The sequence below is a fragment of the Lissotriton vulgaris genome, chromosome 8 (genome assembly GCF_964263255.1).
Source record: "Lissotriton vulgaris chromosome 8, aLisVul1.2, whole genome shotgun sequence".
Lineage (NCBI taxonomy): Eukaryota > Metazoa > Chordata > Amphibia > Caudata > Salamandridae > Lissotriton > Lissotriton vulgaris.
In genome coordinates, this window is record NC_141696.1 from 110,176,364 (window position 1) to 110,193,177 (window position 16,814).

Sequence of the window (16,814 nt, forward strand, 5' to 3'; positions counted from 1 at the left end):
CGTGACTTCTGCCTTGACTTGGAGAGAATACACCTGCAGTCCTGAGGAACATTGAGATCTTTCAATTCATGGAATTTAGGAACAGTGTGCATAAGAGGAAAGAAGTCTGGTTAGAATGAACGATCTGGCCTTAGTTCATCGTCAAAGGTTTACGGGATGTTGGAATGTGAATGTGGCTGTATTCCGATAGCAGGAGAAGCTCCGAGAACCAATGCTCCATGATCTATCTGGGGGCTATTAGGATGAAATGATACCGCTCTGCTTTCCTCTTTCTGAGAACCTTTGGTATAAAAGGGGTCGGGTAAAAAAGGTAAGCATAGATCGTGGACCATCAGTCGAAAGGCAATTCCCCACGATCCTGGATGGGATGCCAACTGGAATAGAATTGGCATTTGCGGGCTTCATTTGTTGCAAAGAGATCAAGAGCCGGTTTGCCCCGGAATGAGAAGACCATATTTAGCTCTGACTGATCAAATTCCCAATTGTGGAGGCTGTGTTTTTTGCATGCTTTTGATATTGTCAGAGAGAACTAGCACCGGAGACTATGCTGTCAATGGCAGGAAGCAAAAGACACACAACTGATGGACGGAATGCAGAACAAATCAAAACATTCATCCCAGTCAAGAGATCTGGGTTAAATCCATAATTGTTTTGCTCGCCTTGCCCCCCCAGTTTATACCTGGCCATACGCAAATCAGTCTTGACCCTGTGGCTCATGGGAACAGTCGAACCCGAACTGCCAAGCCAGGTCCTCCCTGGACCGTAAAACTAGCATTCTAGGAACGGTTTCAGGGTTTCACCCCTCTTCAGCCAGGATAGCTTGATTCCAGTGGCACAGTGAGCCCAGGACCCACGTCTGGGCATACTTGGCGCACTTAGGGCGGAAAAACAAAAGACACACAATTGGTGGATGGAATGCAGAACAAATCAAAACATTCACCACCAGTCAAGAGGTCTGGGTTAAATCCATCGTTTTTTTGCTCACCATGCCACCCCAGTTTAGACCTGGCCATATGCAAATCAGTCTTGACCCTGTGCCTCATGAGAACAGTCCAGCCCGAACTGCCAAGCCAGGTCCTCCCTGAACCAGAAACAAGCATCCTAGGACCGGTTTCGGGGTGTCAACCCTCTTCAGCCAGGATAGCTTGATTCCAGTGACACAGTGCGCCCAGGACCTACGCCTGGGCATACCTGGTTCACTTAGGGCAAGAAAGCAAAAGACACACAATTGATGGACGGAATGCAGAACAAATCAAAACATTCACCCCGAGTCGAGAGATCTGGGTTTAATCCATCATATTTTTGCTCACCATGCCACCCCAGTTTAGACCTGGCCAAATGCAAATCAGTCTTGACCCTGTGTCTCATGGGAACAGTCCAGCCCGAACTGCCAAGCCAGGTCCTCCCTGGACCGGAAACAAGCACCCTAGGACCGGTTTCGGAGTTTCACCCCTCTTCAGCCAGGATAGCTTAATTCTCTCAACCTCAAGCTATTTGCGGAATGGTCACATTTTTAAATACAACAGACAAGCTGCTAAGAACTGCTACTCTGTCAAACTCTTGTGGAATATAGTCTGTATCCTCGATTGTTTTTATATTTAAAGACCATCAGCTCATCACAAGATTGATATTTAAAATCCTGAATGTATGCATTAAATTGTTTGTTAGCCTATATAGAGCTTGCGCAAAAATTCTGCCCTCAACTAATGTGCCCTTTTTTATTCATGCACCAACACTTTAAGCTTTGTTATAATGAGTGCAATCAGACTGCTGTTGGTTTTAATTAACAATGTATTACTATTAATTTACTCACAAGATACTGTTAATCCTTGTTATTGATGTCCAAAGTCACTGGTCAACACTTGTTTTATAAGCAAGTAATTTAACTTATGATATGGACTCTACCATATATTAATGTTTCACTTCGTTACTATTTGTTTTGTAATCCATGTACTTTCGTCATTCCAATGTAAAGCGCTCTGATACCTCAGGGTGAAGTCAGCGCTATATAAAACCTCTTAAATAAAATAAATACATTAAATAAACGTATAACAGTATTTTAAAAAATCTCATCAAATTATATTTTTAATTACATGCTTTGGAACTATGCTTAATTGTGCTGTTTTATTTGTTTTATTGATCTGCAAAGGCTTTAATTAGTGGAGCAAAATAAAATAAAATGGAACTTGTCACAAACATCTAACATAGCTAAACAAGGAGACTTTAAGCTGCTTTCAAAGAAGTCTTCAGAGGAGGTTCCAAAACATCAGAAATCAAGAATTGTACTCAAGTTTTTTCTCATCATGAAGAAGAATAGGAAATGGAGACCTTTGCTTGACTTGCAAAAAGTTTTTAAGAAACAAAAGTGTGGTAGCTAGATAACCATAGCAAAGATGGAATGTGGAACTAATGTTTTTATAGCTCACAGTAGCAGGAGAGTTTTGAACACTTGCTGCGAGTGACTAAAGAAGCAGCAAATGGGCTAAATGAGTTTGAAATTTGTATAAAATAATTGGAGATTCATTCGTTTCCAAAGATGTGCACAATTCTGGAGAAATGTAATTTTCGGAAAGAGGGAGAGTAAACAGAAATTTATGTAACAGCTTTTGGAAATTTATTGGTGAATTGCAAGTTTGGGGAAAATCACAATGAGAGAATTAGAGACCAATTTATGCTTGGTTGTAATGCAGATACGGTAAGAGATGAATTACAGTTTAAGGATGAGCCTGATCCGAGTGAGGTTTCGAAAATTGTTAAGAAAATAGAACACACTCTAACATGAGATAATCAAGGAAAGTACCAGTAATGACAAAGTCGAGATGCAAGCACTAAATGTTATATCAAGAGGGGCAATGCAGAGCAAGGCTAGATGGAAATCTACAGAAATCAAGGGCATTTAGCCAGTTATAAATAATATCCTACCTGTAGTAGGTAAAGGGGGGATTTTGCTAAAGTGGGCAAAGCATCTAAAGGAACACAAAAGGTCAGTGAAGTTATGGAACTAGTTGAGTAATAAGTTTTGCAGGATCTGGGGAGTGAAACATGACCCATCAACCTAGTAGAGTAGAAGAACATCAGATTAACCTATTATTTGATTCTGGATCCATAGCATCCAAGGCGTTTTTGAAAGTTTATCAGAAGGAAGATTAAACTGTGCTGACCAGACTTTACAGCTGTAGGTTGTGGCGGAGAGTCTATCAGGTAACTTGCCCACTTTAAGTGGTACATAGGGTATAAAGGAAAGTATGCATCAGGGAATTATAATAATTTTTTTGGTTGGAGTTTTATATAGCGCAAACTTGACCCGAAGGTTTCAGAGCGCTTTACATGAGCACCAGTTACCTTACAGACAGACACGTTCATTTTTGGTAGGCACAGGGAGATTGTGATTTGCCCAGAATCAGGATGTTGAGCGTCCCTGCCGTGATTTGAACTCTGTTCCCCAGCTTCAATGGTTGTCCGCTCTAGCCATTTGGCCACATCCTCTCCCCCTCGTTGATTCCACCTGAGGAATTTGAAGTTGTTGCTGGATCCCGCCTCTCAACAACCAATTTGATTAAAGGACGGTGATCGAGGACTGCGCCATAACTCAAAAAGGAAAACTCAAGATTAATTTGTAAGTGCATTTTCAAAAGCCTTTAGTGATACATTGAGTTGCATGAAGGGTTATATCCATCTGATAAGATTAAAGAATGTAACCAGTGGTAAACAGGGTAATGAATATTACTATTACCTTCTGAGAGGAAGTTACAAGAGAATTGGAAAGACTCATTTCCGCAAGCATCATTGAGATTGTAGAGTTGTTCGCTCCTGTGGCTGTGGCTCGTAAAGAAAGAGGGGACATTGGGCTATGCATGAACCTAAGAGGACTCAACAAATGCATGGAGGCTGATAAACATTCGTTCCAGAACATTACAGTTATAATGTTCATGTTGAGGGCTAAATATTTTCCACACTAGATCTAGTGTCTGCATACCACCAGGTGAGACTACATTGTGATTCCAGAGAATGAATTGCCTTTGTGACTCCCAGTGGTACTTAATGAATTTTACAGATGCCTTCTGTGCTTATTTTCAAAGCCGCAGTGTTCCAAAGGATTATGTAAAGGGTTTTGGAGACGATACAAGGAGTGAAGATATACCAAGAGGATATCTTGGTTTTTGGGAAGGATGAAGAGAAACATAATATGAGGATAAGACAAATCCTGTTAAGAGGTGAATGGTTTAATAATAAAGGTGGAAAATAAAATCTGAGTCAAAGGGAGTTGGCTTATTTGAGTCCCAGGCTTAGGGAAAAGGCATAATACCTAAGAGCTGTACATATAGTCTCGAACATGGAGATACAAAAGGCATTTGGAGGTAGATTTTAGGAAAGGTTGCCTCATTGTGTAGCATCTCCTGAACTGCTAGTCATACAGTATGCGTCTCTTAGTTTTATGATTCACTAGGCATCACTATATCTATAGATGAGGTATTTATTCTGCAGTTTAATGATTATAAAGAAACTGAGGTTGAAGTTCATAGGGGACACTCCATAAAGGAATTTAGTGTGCACAGGGAGGGATGTAGGTGCTTTTTTGGTGTAGTTGATGACGGCAGTTCCACTGCATTAGTAATCTCAGGAAGATAGGATCACCTGAGTGAATACACCAGTGAGCATTATTTTAATATTTTCATTGCTTGTTTAAATGTGTTGGCTATTTGGAAGAAAAAAGGGTAATCTTCTTTAAACTTATTACTGTGTATTAGCTTAATCTCTAACTTCACCTTCATGATGTTGTCATTATTCAGTCCGGCAACTGATCAAATCTCAGCGGACGCAGGCCAAGCTGGGAATCGTATTTGAGAAAGAGAAGGACAAATCTCAGAGGAAGGATTTCATCTTCGTCAGTGCTAGGGTAAGAACCAAAATAAGAAGTGAATAGAAATGCATTGAAAATATTTCAATGTTTCAAATAAACAGGATGCTATATTATTTTAATTTGGCCTATTGATGGCTATATTGCAGTATTGATTCATGCCATTTTGTCCAAGGAAATGGCATGTGTGGCTAGTGGAATTGTCATCTTTGTGATTCTTTGAGTGAGTGAGGAATGCAACCATCACGCTTCAGAAATGTCGTTTAGCTGCTGCATCATTTTTTTTTTTTTTTTTTTTTTAAATATATTTTTATTGCAGGGATCAGTATAACAATACAGTAACGACCAGCAACACTTTATAGTCAACTTGTACAAGATATAGCCCGCCGACCCCCTTCCATAGCATTGTTATACAGCCAAGCAGCCCATCTCCCTGGGGTTGGGCGGCGATTGTAGCTGGGGTCAGTAGGATGCTGTAGCCGGTCCGGATGATACACTGTCCGTCATCTGCTTTTCTAAACAAACCCCAACCCCCAAAAAGATACCTCCCCCCAAACTTCTAGTTACTACGAAACTCCCCCCTCCCCCCCCCCACCATCAGCGCCAGGGAGCATGTCAATTCAGGATCCACAGCTTGACCCACGGGGAAGATAATAGTACTGTCCATGCTAGTGTCTAACGGGACTCGGGTCTAGTTGCTTCTTCACTGTCGGAGTCGCTGGGGGCACCATAATCCCTGAGGGCCTGCACCAGCGTTTCCCATTCTAACGCGGCTTCCTGCGCCTTCTCATTGTTCTGCCTCCAAGCTAACTGATATCGCAGCGTGCTCTCACCCGCCGCCCATTTCAAAAGTTCACCATGCCATCTGCCGCCCGTAGGACCAGCACGTGCCTTCCAGTTCCTGGTCACCTCTCGCTTGGCAAGTAGGAGCCCCAGGTCGATGAATTTACTGGTGATTTTATTCCGGGGGGTATGGGGGAACCAGTGCAACAGCCCTACCGCCGCATCAAACGATAAGTGCCTCCCCGTCACCTCTTCCAAAGTCGCCGCCACCTCCTGCCAGTAGGACGACAATCCTGGACAGGCCCACAGCATGTGTAGGAGGTCCGCCTCCTGAGCCGGGCACCTAGGGCATTCCGCCGAAGCCGTGGCAAAATAACGCCTGATCTTAACCGGGGTCAGGTACGCCCTATGGAGAACATAATAGTGGACCAGTTGGAAACGGGCGCTGCGCGTACCCTTCCATGCGCGCCTCACCAGCTGGGACCAGGTCGTCTCCGGGATCTCCCTACCGATGTCCTCTTCCCAGCGGGACTTCAGTTTGGCGAGAGGAGCCAACCCCTCGGTAATCAACCTGCCGTAAAGGCAAGTGACCGCCTTCACTGTGCCCGCCGACATCATTACATACTGGCACACCTGAGACAATTGAGGTTCCTCTAGTCCGTTTTGCCAGTGCGCCTGGATCACACGCACGATGGCCGAGTGCAGCAGGAAGTCACCCCGGGGGATCCCAAAGCGGTCAATGAGATCCTGAAAGGACAGGAGCACTCCGTCCTCGTATAGGTCCCCAACGAGCTGTAAACCCGAATCCTCCCATTCCGCCAGTCGCGACCAGTCACCTCCGTGGGGGAGGGCCGTCAGCATCCCCAATGGTATTTCAGGTGCATATGGGGTCCGCAGGCGATCTCTGTTATGAGCCCGATTCCAACAGAGTCGGATAGTCCGCTCCTCCATCGACAGGTCCTGAAGGACTAGACGCTGTCGCAGCGCGATAAAGGAGAGGACGTGCCTGGCCATACCCGTCCCTCTACCGTCTTCCGGGCCTCTGAACTCCCTGGCTATCTCCTGGGTGTATGTCTGGAGCTGCGCCGCCAGGTAATACTTCTCAAAGTCCGGCACAGCTAGCCCCCCCTCGTCCTTCGGCCTCATCAAGGTATTGAGGGCCACCCGCCGTCGGCCCGTGCCCCAAAGGAACCCGACCACCATAGAACGCAAGCGGCGAAACGTAGCCGGTGGGACCCAGATCGGCAAAGTCCGAAAGTAATATAATAGGCGGGGAAGCGCCACCATTTTGAGCAGGGCGATGCGTCCTGCCACGGAGAGCGGCAGCGTGGCCCAAAAGTCCATGCTGCCACGGAGTGCTCGTATGCAACGGGCAATGTTTCCGTCCAGGAGGTCGGGCTGGTCGTGGTACACAAATACCCCAAGGTATTTAAAGCAGTCGGGTTCCCATCTGATCTCCCTACTCAGCGTCGGAGCGGGGACACCCCTACGCATCGGGAAGAGGCAGGTCTTAGACCAATTCACTTGTAGACCTGAGACGTCTCCGAACTCCGTTAGCGCTAAATCCGCTCCCCGCAACGCGTCTACCGGATCCTCCAGGAAGAGCAATAGGTCGTCCGCATAGAGCGAGACGTAATGTGGGCCCGCCGCTGTCCATAAGCCCGTATAGTGGGCTCCCGAGCGGAGATGCATCGCTAGTGGTTCCACCGCTAGTGCAAAAAGAAGCGGGGATAAGGAGCACCCTTGCCGCGTGCCACGCTCCACCGGATATCGCGGTGAAATCAAAGGGCCCGATCTAACCCTGGCTGAAGCGGAAGCGTAGAGAACTGCTGTCCAATTGATAAATCCCTCCCCAAGGCCGAATTTCCGCAATACCGCACTTAAATAGCCCCACTCCAGGCTATCAAAAGCCTTCTCCAGGTCCACCGACAAAACCACCGGGGACGGGGCATCCACAAATGGTTCCCCAAGCAAGCGAAACAACCCTCTGATATTCATGGTCGTGTTTCGTCGTGGGATGAAACCTGCTTGGTCCTCGTGCACCAGGGAGCTCATATGCCCTAACAGCCTCGAGGCCAAGATGCTGCTCAATATTTTGTAGTCCACCGTCAGCATTGAAAGAGGACGGTAGGACCCCGGGTCAGACGAGTCTCGGCCTGGCTTGAGGAGAGGAACCACCAACGCCTCACACATCGAGCCGGGAAGGCGACCCAGCCTCTTCGCCTCCCTGTAGACCACCAGTAATCGAGGGGCCAGGAGGTCCGCGTAAGCTGCATAGAACTCCACCGGCAGGCCATCTAGGCCCGGGGTCTTGTTCCTCGCCATCCGTTTGATGGCCCCGCGGATCTCCCCCAAGCCGATGTCAGACCCCAAAGTGTCCGCCACTTCCTGTTCCACTGTGCGGAGTTCCAGCGGGCTGAGATAGTTATCAAGCCGGTCTGGGTCACGCGCGGAGCGACTGCGGTATAAAGATTCATAATAATGCCGGAAGCAATTAAGAATCTCCGGTTGGGTGTATACCTCGGTCCCATCCGCCCTACGCATACTAGTCGTCGTTTGGGATTGGCGCGTAGGGTTGGCCAACCACGCCAGTAACGCGCTCGATCTGTCGCCCTCCGCTATAGATCGGACCATATAGGCCTTGTAATCGAAACAGCGGAGCCGTTCGACCTCCACCGCCACCTTCTCCTTCGCCTCTGCCGTTTGCGTTTGCAATTCCGGGTGTCCGGGGCGGCTAAGTTCGAGCTCGCGGAGCGCTCGGTCCGCTGTGTCTAGATCAGCCAGGATAACACGCCGCATGCCCACCTTCTTAGAGATGCAGTACCCCCTCACCACCACCTTGAAAGCGTCCCATTCGAACGCCCTAGTACTCGCGGAACCGCCGTTGGATGCAAAATAATCCGTGATTCTCTCCCCCAGGTCTGCCTTGAAGACACTGTCCTCGAGGATCTCGGGGCGCATCTTCCAGGTGGGTACTGCCGGCGTCCCAGGGAACCAGCGAATGTCCAGCAGGAGGGGGTTGTGGTCCGAGATGGTCCGCGTTAAATACTCCGATCGGGCCGCTGCCGAGACTAATTCGGACGAACCAAGAAAGCCATCTAGTCTGACATGCAGCTCATGAAGGCTCGAAAAGTACGAATAATCTCTAGTCGCGGGGTGATGCGCCCTCCAGATGTCCGTCAGACCCCAGCGGGTCTGCCAATCTTGACGGCCCTTAGCCGTTCGCCGGACCGGGGAATCGGGGAGCGGGGGATGCGAACGGTCTATGTCCACATCTACTACGGAGTTAAAGTCTCCCCCCAGCAGGAGGGGACCGGCGAAAAAGTGGGCCAACGAGCCCGATAACCTGGAAAGGAAGGCAGTCTGGTCCACATTAGGGGCATACACACAGCAAACATTCAAGTCCCTCCCTCCTAGCGTGCCTGATATGGCCACGAAACGCCCCTCTGGGTCTAACACTGTCCTCGTGACCTGAAAGGGGACTCCCGCCCTGATCCAAATTAGCGCCCCCCTGGCATAAGCAGAGTACGCCGTGGAAAAAACCTGCCCTCGCCACCTACGCTGAAGCGCCGTCCCTTCCGCCTTGTTCAGATGCGTTTCCTGCAGCAGCGCCATTTGCACTCCCCTACGCACTAAATAAGCATGGACCTTGTGACGCCTGGACATAGTGTGAAGCCCCCTCACGTTCCAAGTAATACATTTCAAGTTAGCAACATCAACCATTGTCCCAGAGTGTTCTTGTACAGTCCCCCCGTTCGGGTCCCCACAGAGAAAAAACATCAATCCTCCCAGCGCTGACGGCGGCCATGTTCCCCAACCAGAACCAAACCCCCCAAAAACCAACAAAACCCCCTCCCAACCACCCCAGAACAGGACCCAAACTGCGCCATCTAGATCCCATCCAAACCTCTACGGAGAATAACCCCAAAACCCCACTAGTCCTACGGTCGCCACCGTAGGAAGGCCGTATGGGCCAGGTGCGGGCTGAGCGGAGGCAGTGGGTCCTCGTCGCCCAGGCTACCAGGACTATAGTAAGCCCCCCCCTGCGTCAAAATCTTTCGGGGCAAGAGCAGAAGCCTCCCATCCCTCCCTCTTCCAATGTTAGCAATAAAGAACGGCAGCCGCCTCCCCCCTGCCGGGCCCCCACCCAAAGCAAGGCAACCTATCCCGTTACCCTTGTCCGTCCAAAAGGTCCTCCACCGATTTCGGTGTAATCACCGGTATGTGGGTACTGTCTGCCACTGAGTCTTCCGAATCCGATGGTGCCCCCAGAGCACCCGGGTCTGCTTCCTCCTCTTCGATGCCTTCGTCTCTTGCTCCCGACAGTTCCGACAGAACTTCCAACACTCCCCTCCGCTCAGATGATGTCTCCGCTGTCGAGGGTCCTCCCGTGCGGCCGCGGCGGTTCCTGACCCTTTTAGATCGCCTCCTTTGTTCCGGCTCCTCCGCCTGATGGGTCGAGGCGCTATAACCATCCTTCCCCGTTCGGTATAGTTCGAGCCAGTCACAGACCTCCTCCGGGGTGTCGAAGAACTGGGTTTTGTCGTCGACAATGACTCGGAGCCTCGCGGGGAATAGGAGTGAATATTGGATGCCCTCACTCCTGAGTTCACGCTTAACCGCCAGGAAGGAGAACCGCTTGCGCTGCGTCTCGTAGGTATAGTCAGGGAAGATATTCACCTGACTGTTTGCAACCTGGAACGGGCCATTTTGTCTGGCGGCATTTAGGATCAGGTCTCTGTCCCGGAAATGTAGCAACCGCGCCACCACCGGCCTCGGGGCTCGTCCCTGCTGTGGGGGCCGCGCTGGGACTCTGTGGGCCCGTTCTAAAGTGTAAAAGGAGGACAGGCCCTCCGGGACCACCGTGTCTCGGAGCCAGGTCTCCAAGTAGTGCACCATATCACCTTCCTCGACCTTTTCCGGCAGGCCCACTACCCTAATGTTATTCCTCCTGTTTCGGCCTTCCGCATCCTCCGCCCTCCGTTCGAGGGTCTCGATTCGGGACATGGCATCCTTTATCGTCGCGGCCAGGGTCCTCTGCGCCGGTTCGATAGTCTTCACCGTGCTCTCCACCTCCTTGACCCGGTCCGAGAGTTTACCATGGTCTGCCCTAAGGAGTCCCAGGCCAGTCGCCACCTGGGCAATGTCCTGTTGCAGGGCCGACCGAGTCGCCTCTATGGCTTCCAGTACACGGTCGAATTGTTGCTGGAGTGGTGCGCCACCAGGTCGTTTAGGATCTCCATGTTCTTCCTTGTCCTGGGCCTCAGAGTCCGAGGTGGCCTGGCTGGATCCCTTGGCTCCTCTAGGTTTCCCCATGCTGCCAGGGGCTCTCCGCCAAGGTCCCGGAGTAGGCGCCTCCGTGTACAAGTGTCCAGCACGACTTTCCCGGGATTTCGCTCTCAAGTCCGGTATGGGTGATCTCCTTCTCCAGAGCCTGTGGAGACTCCGCCGTTTCGGCTCACGCCACCGCCACGGCGTCCGAGGGCACCGATAAGGGGGCGGAGACACCCGTCTCCGAGTCGGGCAGGCCCGTTCACCCACTATAGCTCCGGGGCAAGGGCCACCAACTCCCCCGGTTGTCCTATGGCGCCCGAGTGTCGCGCCATCCATGTAGTTGGGCTGGCCAGGAACTCGTCGCTAGTTGCGGAGTCGCGGCGCAGACCACCGCCTAGAACTGAGGGCACCCGTGCCCGGTGCCCTCTAACGCGTGGGCATCCGCCCTGTCGTCCAATCGAGTATGATCCCACTGTAGAGGGTCCGAACCAGCCAACGTCCAATGTCTAAGACCACTGAGGCTGGTGAAGCCGGGTGCCAGGCGATCCCCGCGAGACCTCCTCAACTCCGTAGGTTCGATCAAGAGGACAAAGGGGTCCGGGCGCCATATTGGGTCGCACTCCGCCACTCCGCAAACTTCGGCATTTCTTCAAAGCCACCTCCGTCCAAACTCCACCAGGGCCCCCGGCAGGGTGTCGTCGCCTCGCTCAACCGAATGCGGGGTCTGGGGTGCCCCTCAGCCTCCGATGTTCAGGATAATTTCGGGCTCAGTCCCGGAGCCGAGCTCTCAGGCGACCATCGCCATCGGCGCCCAAGCCACGCCATTTAGCTGCTGCATCATGTTAAGAAGATCTGATATTTTTTCTTTTACAAAGAAAGACTATACAAAAACCACAACCAAGCCGGGTATTTGCTCTAACAGCCTGTGTGTGTTTCAGTTTAAACATTCATTGCTATCTCTCTCACACACCCATTACATATAAAAGAATGCAAACGAGGATTAGATCGACTAGGCTTTCCCCCTCCTTACTCCATTTGTTTTTTCTCATCAGTAAGTTATTAAAACAGGATCCACGTACTTTTTTTTTTTTGCAGAGTTTTATATAGTGGGAACTTGACCCGAATCGGGTATCAGAGTGCTTTACATAGCACCAGTTACGTTACATGAGGACACACATTCATTTTTGTTAGGCACGGGTAGATTAAGTGATTTGCCCAGAATCACAGGATGTTTGTTTGGCGTTACCGAGACTCGAACCCAGATCTCCAGGTCCGAGTTCGAGCGCCCTAGCCATTAGGCCAACTTCTCTAAAACCCTTGAAGGCAATTCCCTTTTTTTTGGTACTTTAGACGATTAAACAAATGGTCAGCCAGCTAGTTTCGGTTTGCAGAGTTAGTTGGAAAGACTGCATCTGTAAGTAAAAGGTGATGGAAATGTTATCAGGTCAGAAAAAATGGAGAGCCGTAACTTAAATCTCTGATGGTAACAATAAAGTAAGTGTGAGAAGTATAAAATCAGGATGGTGATATATTTCCTTTTAAGAATAAAAATATTAACTTGAAATATAATACAAAGGGAGAAAATATGTTTTTTAAATCGACATCTGTTCCAGTAGTCTGGTAGCAAGAGTAAACAATTAATTACATAAGCATTGTTTCAGATTATGAAGTTCTTGTCCTTTATGCCAGCTGTGCCTGATACATGTTATTTTGATCTTGGAGCGCATCTCTCTGGCTTTAATGAATGTCTGTCACATTTAGTGAAGATGAGTACTGGGTAGGATAGTGCTCCAAACTGGCAAGTTTGAACAGTTCTGGACTACACTATCAAACTCCAACATATTGATCCCCCAAATTATTGTTGGCAAAATAGTGAACATCAAAGCTATTGGTTTTTAGCTTGTATTTTATATTATTATAATGATTGTGCAGTGTTGGATCTTTAATGGATTAACATGCGTTAATAATCCCCCTTGTTGAGCTGTACTACATAGTGATCAGTACAATGTTAAATATACACCTAGATAGCTTTCACATTGTCAAAACAGTAACCTTTCCACCTCTTTATAAAACACCCAAACTCCGCCAATCAGAGCAAAGCACAGTATTCCCCTCTCCAAACCCAGGCTAGCAAGTTGAGATTTCTACGGCATGCCGTGTATGAAGGGAGCCTCTGTGAGCACTTCTTTCTCAGTCAGATAAGAGACTATTTCTTTCAATGTATACACCAATATTTCAAGGAATTATTAAAACTACAAATCAAACGAAGTCTGAATCTAAGAAGCAGAGCCTTATTTGATAGAGACCTCTAGCCGCAGATATCTTACCTTAGAATAATCCCCAGGCGTCAGACTGAATCCGGAGATTTTCCCTAAACAGTACTCCTATGTGCAGGTATGTGACGTCAGTCGGCTCTGCGTGGAGTGGTCGCCATTGTCCACACTGGAAGTGATTTGCGCGGTGTCTGTATAGGTGCCACCCAAGCGTGCTAATGTTAGTTTTTTTCTTCCACCCCAGTCAGCACATATCTGGGAAGAGCTACCCCTTAGTCCATTTTTAACGAACTATTTTTCGAAGTTTTTGTATTCCTACTGTGATAGGAATGTCATTGAAGAAGGCCAGCTTCAAGCCCTGTGGTGCCTGTCACCACTCGAAGTTGGTGATGGACCCGCACCTTGTATGCCTTTGGTGCCTAGAGCGCGACCACAATCCAAAGGCCTGCTCCGATTGCCACACAATTAACCCGAAGGCCTGGAGGGAGCAATCCCTCAAGCTCCTAGCAGCTCGGCGTGCTATGCCGCTACAGTCCAGATCCTGGTCAAGAGCCTTTGGGTACCGTGGGTTTGGGAGGGCCTCCTTAAGGATCCGTGCTGACTGCTCGGGCCCCGGCAACAGTTGGCCCGCAGGGATCCACAGACAGGTCCAGATCAGCGCCGGTTGTGCCATCTCGACCTTCCCTGACGCGGGTCCTAAGGTGACCCTCCTCGCAGTGCCGTCCCCATTTTTATCCCCAACTCCAACGCCCGACTCAGATTCTGACTGGAGCCATGCCAGAGCATGAGCCCTATTGTTATGGGCTAGGACGCAGGGAGGAATGGGAGGGGTCGTTGGACCCTGAAGAATACCAGCCATGTGATACTGACAGGGACTGGATTAAGGATTTAGCGGATGCCAGCAAACAGGATACCTCTCCAAATACTGTCATGCTTTCTCCCCCTACCATGGCTACGGAGGAGGCAGCTTCCTTCGCAGTGGTGGTGAAGAGAGCAGCTAGGGTCCTGGACCATAGTTTTCCCTCAGTGGTAGTCAAGACTAACATCTTGACAGAAGTGCTTCTGCCGGGACGGTCCCCTTCAAAACCACTTCTCCTCTTTAACAAAGCTTTTACTGATGTCCTTTTAGGGACTTTATCCGAGCAACACAGGGGCTCCTGTGAACCGCTTCGCTCCAGGGGACCTAAAATTCCTCACAGAACACCCTTCCCCGGAGAACTTGGTGGTTCATGCCTCCACTTCCACGTAAATTCTGGCACATTCCCAACCACACCACCAGATTGGTAAAGCAAGAGGCTGGAGAAATGTTTTATTCCACCAGCCTTGTATTGTGGTCTGTGAACACTGCATGCCTTTTGTCCTGCTTTTCCCATGCTCTGTGGGATACGGGTGTGCAGGTGGTGCCAATGGTTCCAAAATAGGCCCAGGTTGTGGTCTCCCAGGCTGTTGTCACTTGAAGGGATGCAGCTAAGTTCACTATTAGATGTGGTCTGGACACCACCGACTCACTAGGCAGAGCGGTTTCGTTGACCGTTGCCCCGGCTCCATGCTTGGTTTAATAAATATCAGTGGGATGTCCAAACATTACTTAGAGACATGTCCTTTGATGGGTCCTGGACAAGATGGCTAAAGCCAGGTCCTTTGGCCTTCCCATGACCCCTCTTAACCACCAATCTGCTGTTCGCTCTTTTTGTGCCCACAGAAGAGGCTTCCAACCACGTCTTTACCCGTCCAGCCACCATAGCGTGCAGGCTTCCCAACCTCTGTGTGGCCAAGGATGCGGTATCCACAGACCCCATGGGTTGGGCAGCCTAGGTCAAGCCAGTCCACCACTCCCCTGGCAGCCCCAGCCTCTTACAGTCTGTCCTTCTGCCACCATGGGCACCCAGTGGAGTGCAGGACCTGCCCCACTGGTGGTTCATGACATTGGACCGGGGGGTTTTGCAGATCGTCCAAAGGGCTACTTCCTCCCTTTCGAGACAACCCCTCTTTTCATGCCACCTACTAAAGACACGTTGACGGAGTACCAACTATCCCTTTTTCGCAAGGAAGTGATGGCTCTCTTGGACAAGGGAGCCATAGAGAGAGTGCAGATATCAGAAGTAGGTTGTGGTTGCTATTCCCACTACTTTCTAGTGCCCAAGAAGGATGGAGGTCTTCGTCCTATGCTTGTCCTGCTCTCTCTCAATTTCTTCTTCAAGAAGGAGAAGTTCAAAATGCTCACTCGGGTCCTGTCTGCGCTGGACCCGGGAGACTGGACGGTAACGTTGAACTTGCAAGACGCATATTTTAACATCCCAGTCCTTCCCGTCCACTGACATTACCTGCAGTTCACTGTAGGTCCCAAGCATTCTCTCCTTTGGCATTACCGGCACCTCTCGGGTGTTTACCAAGGTGATGGCTGTGGTTTCAGCTCATCTGCAATGATCACAGGTGCCAGTCTTTCCCTATATCGACGCCTGGCTGTTGAAGGCAAACTCGACCCAGGCTATCGTCCCTTACCTCTAGAATAGGGCAGACCTCCTGCATTTGCTGAGGTTCACTATCAACATGCCAAAGTGAAACCTGACTCCCTTTCAGATGCTCCTTTTCATCGGAGAGGTTTTGGACACGTAGCAGTTTCGGGCCTGTCCTCCCAACTGGCAAGTCCAAGATATTTATGCTGTGATACCAATGTGTCAGTTTCTGTGATTGATTTCGGTGAGACTGACTCTGAGGCTGCTGGGCCTCATGACCTCCTATTTCCTGCTTGTGACACATGTCCTTTGGCATATGTGGGCTCTGCAGTGGGACCTGAATTTAGAGGGAACTGCGAAAGACCTGCAGTGGTGGCTAACGAACGGGAATTGGGTCAGTGGCAGACCCCATCCTTTCCCCAACCACACCTGACAGAAGTGACAGATGCATCACTCCTGTGGTTGGGCAATCATCTGGGAAAGGTGAAGGTCAGAGACCTCTGGTCTATTGCAGAATCTGGACTCCATATCAACCTGTTGGATCACCATGCGATCTGGCTGGCATTGAAAACTTTTCAACCCTCCATTAAGGGAAAGCTAGTGCAGATGTTCACAACACCACCTCCAAGTGGTACTGCAATAAACAGGGCGGGTGGTGTGAGGAGCCTTTGTCAAGAGTTGCTGTGTCTCCTGACATGGCTGGAAGTTCAAGCCTTATACCTGGTGGTTCAACATCTGGCAGGCTCTCTGAATGCTAGAGCGGATTAACTCAGTAAAAGATGCTTAGTGGATCACAAATGGCGTCTCCATCCGGAGGTGGCGCAAGGTCTCTTTTAGCAGTAGGGGAGAGCCTTGGTTAGATATTTTTGCCATCGCTAACAATGCGCAATGTCAGCAGTTCTGTGTGCTGGAGTTTCCAAGGCATTGATCGCTTCTCATCTCAAATGATGCTCCTGACTCCTATATGCATTTTTGCCCATATCACTTCTACCCAGAGTTATTGAGAAGATCAGGAATGACCGAGCCCAAGTCATCCTTGTGGCTCTGGACTGGGCACAGAGAGTCTGGTAACCCGAGCTGTTGAGTATGGCCATTGGTCCTCTAATCAGGCTGCTTTTTTGGGAGGATCTGTCTCAGCAGGGGAGAGTCCTCCACCTGAACCTGTCAACT

At 49.6% G+C, this 16,814-nt stretch overlaps 1 protein-coding gene across 2 annotated transcripts in view; it reads left to right on the plus strand.

Moving 5' to 3' along the window:
• INPPL1 (inositol polyphosphate phosphatase like 1) overlaps positions 1–16,814 on the plus strand; it is a 915,229-nt gene that overhangs the window by 532,275 nt on the left and 366,140 nt on the right. For both annotated transcript variants that reach the window (XM_086933779.1, XM_086933780.1), the window contains one exon: positions 4,791–4,897. In XM_086933779.1, coding sequence (XP_086789905.1) covers positions 4,791–4,897 — 107 coding nt within the window. The remainder of the gene's footprint in view (positions 1–4,790; positions 4,898–16,814) is intronic.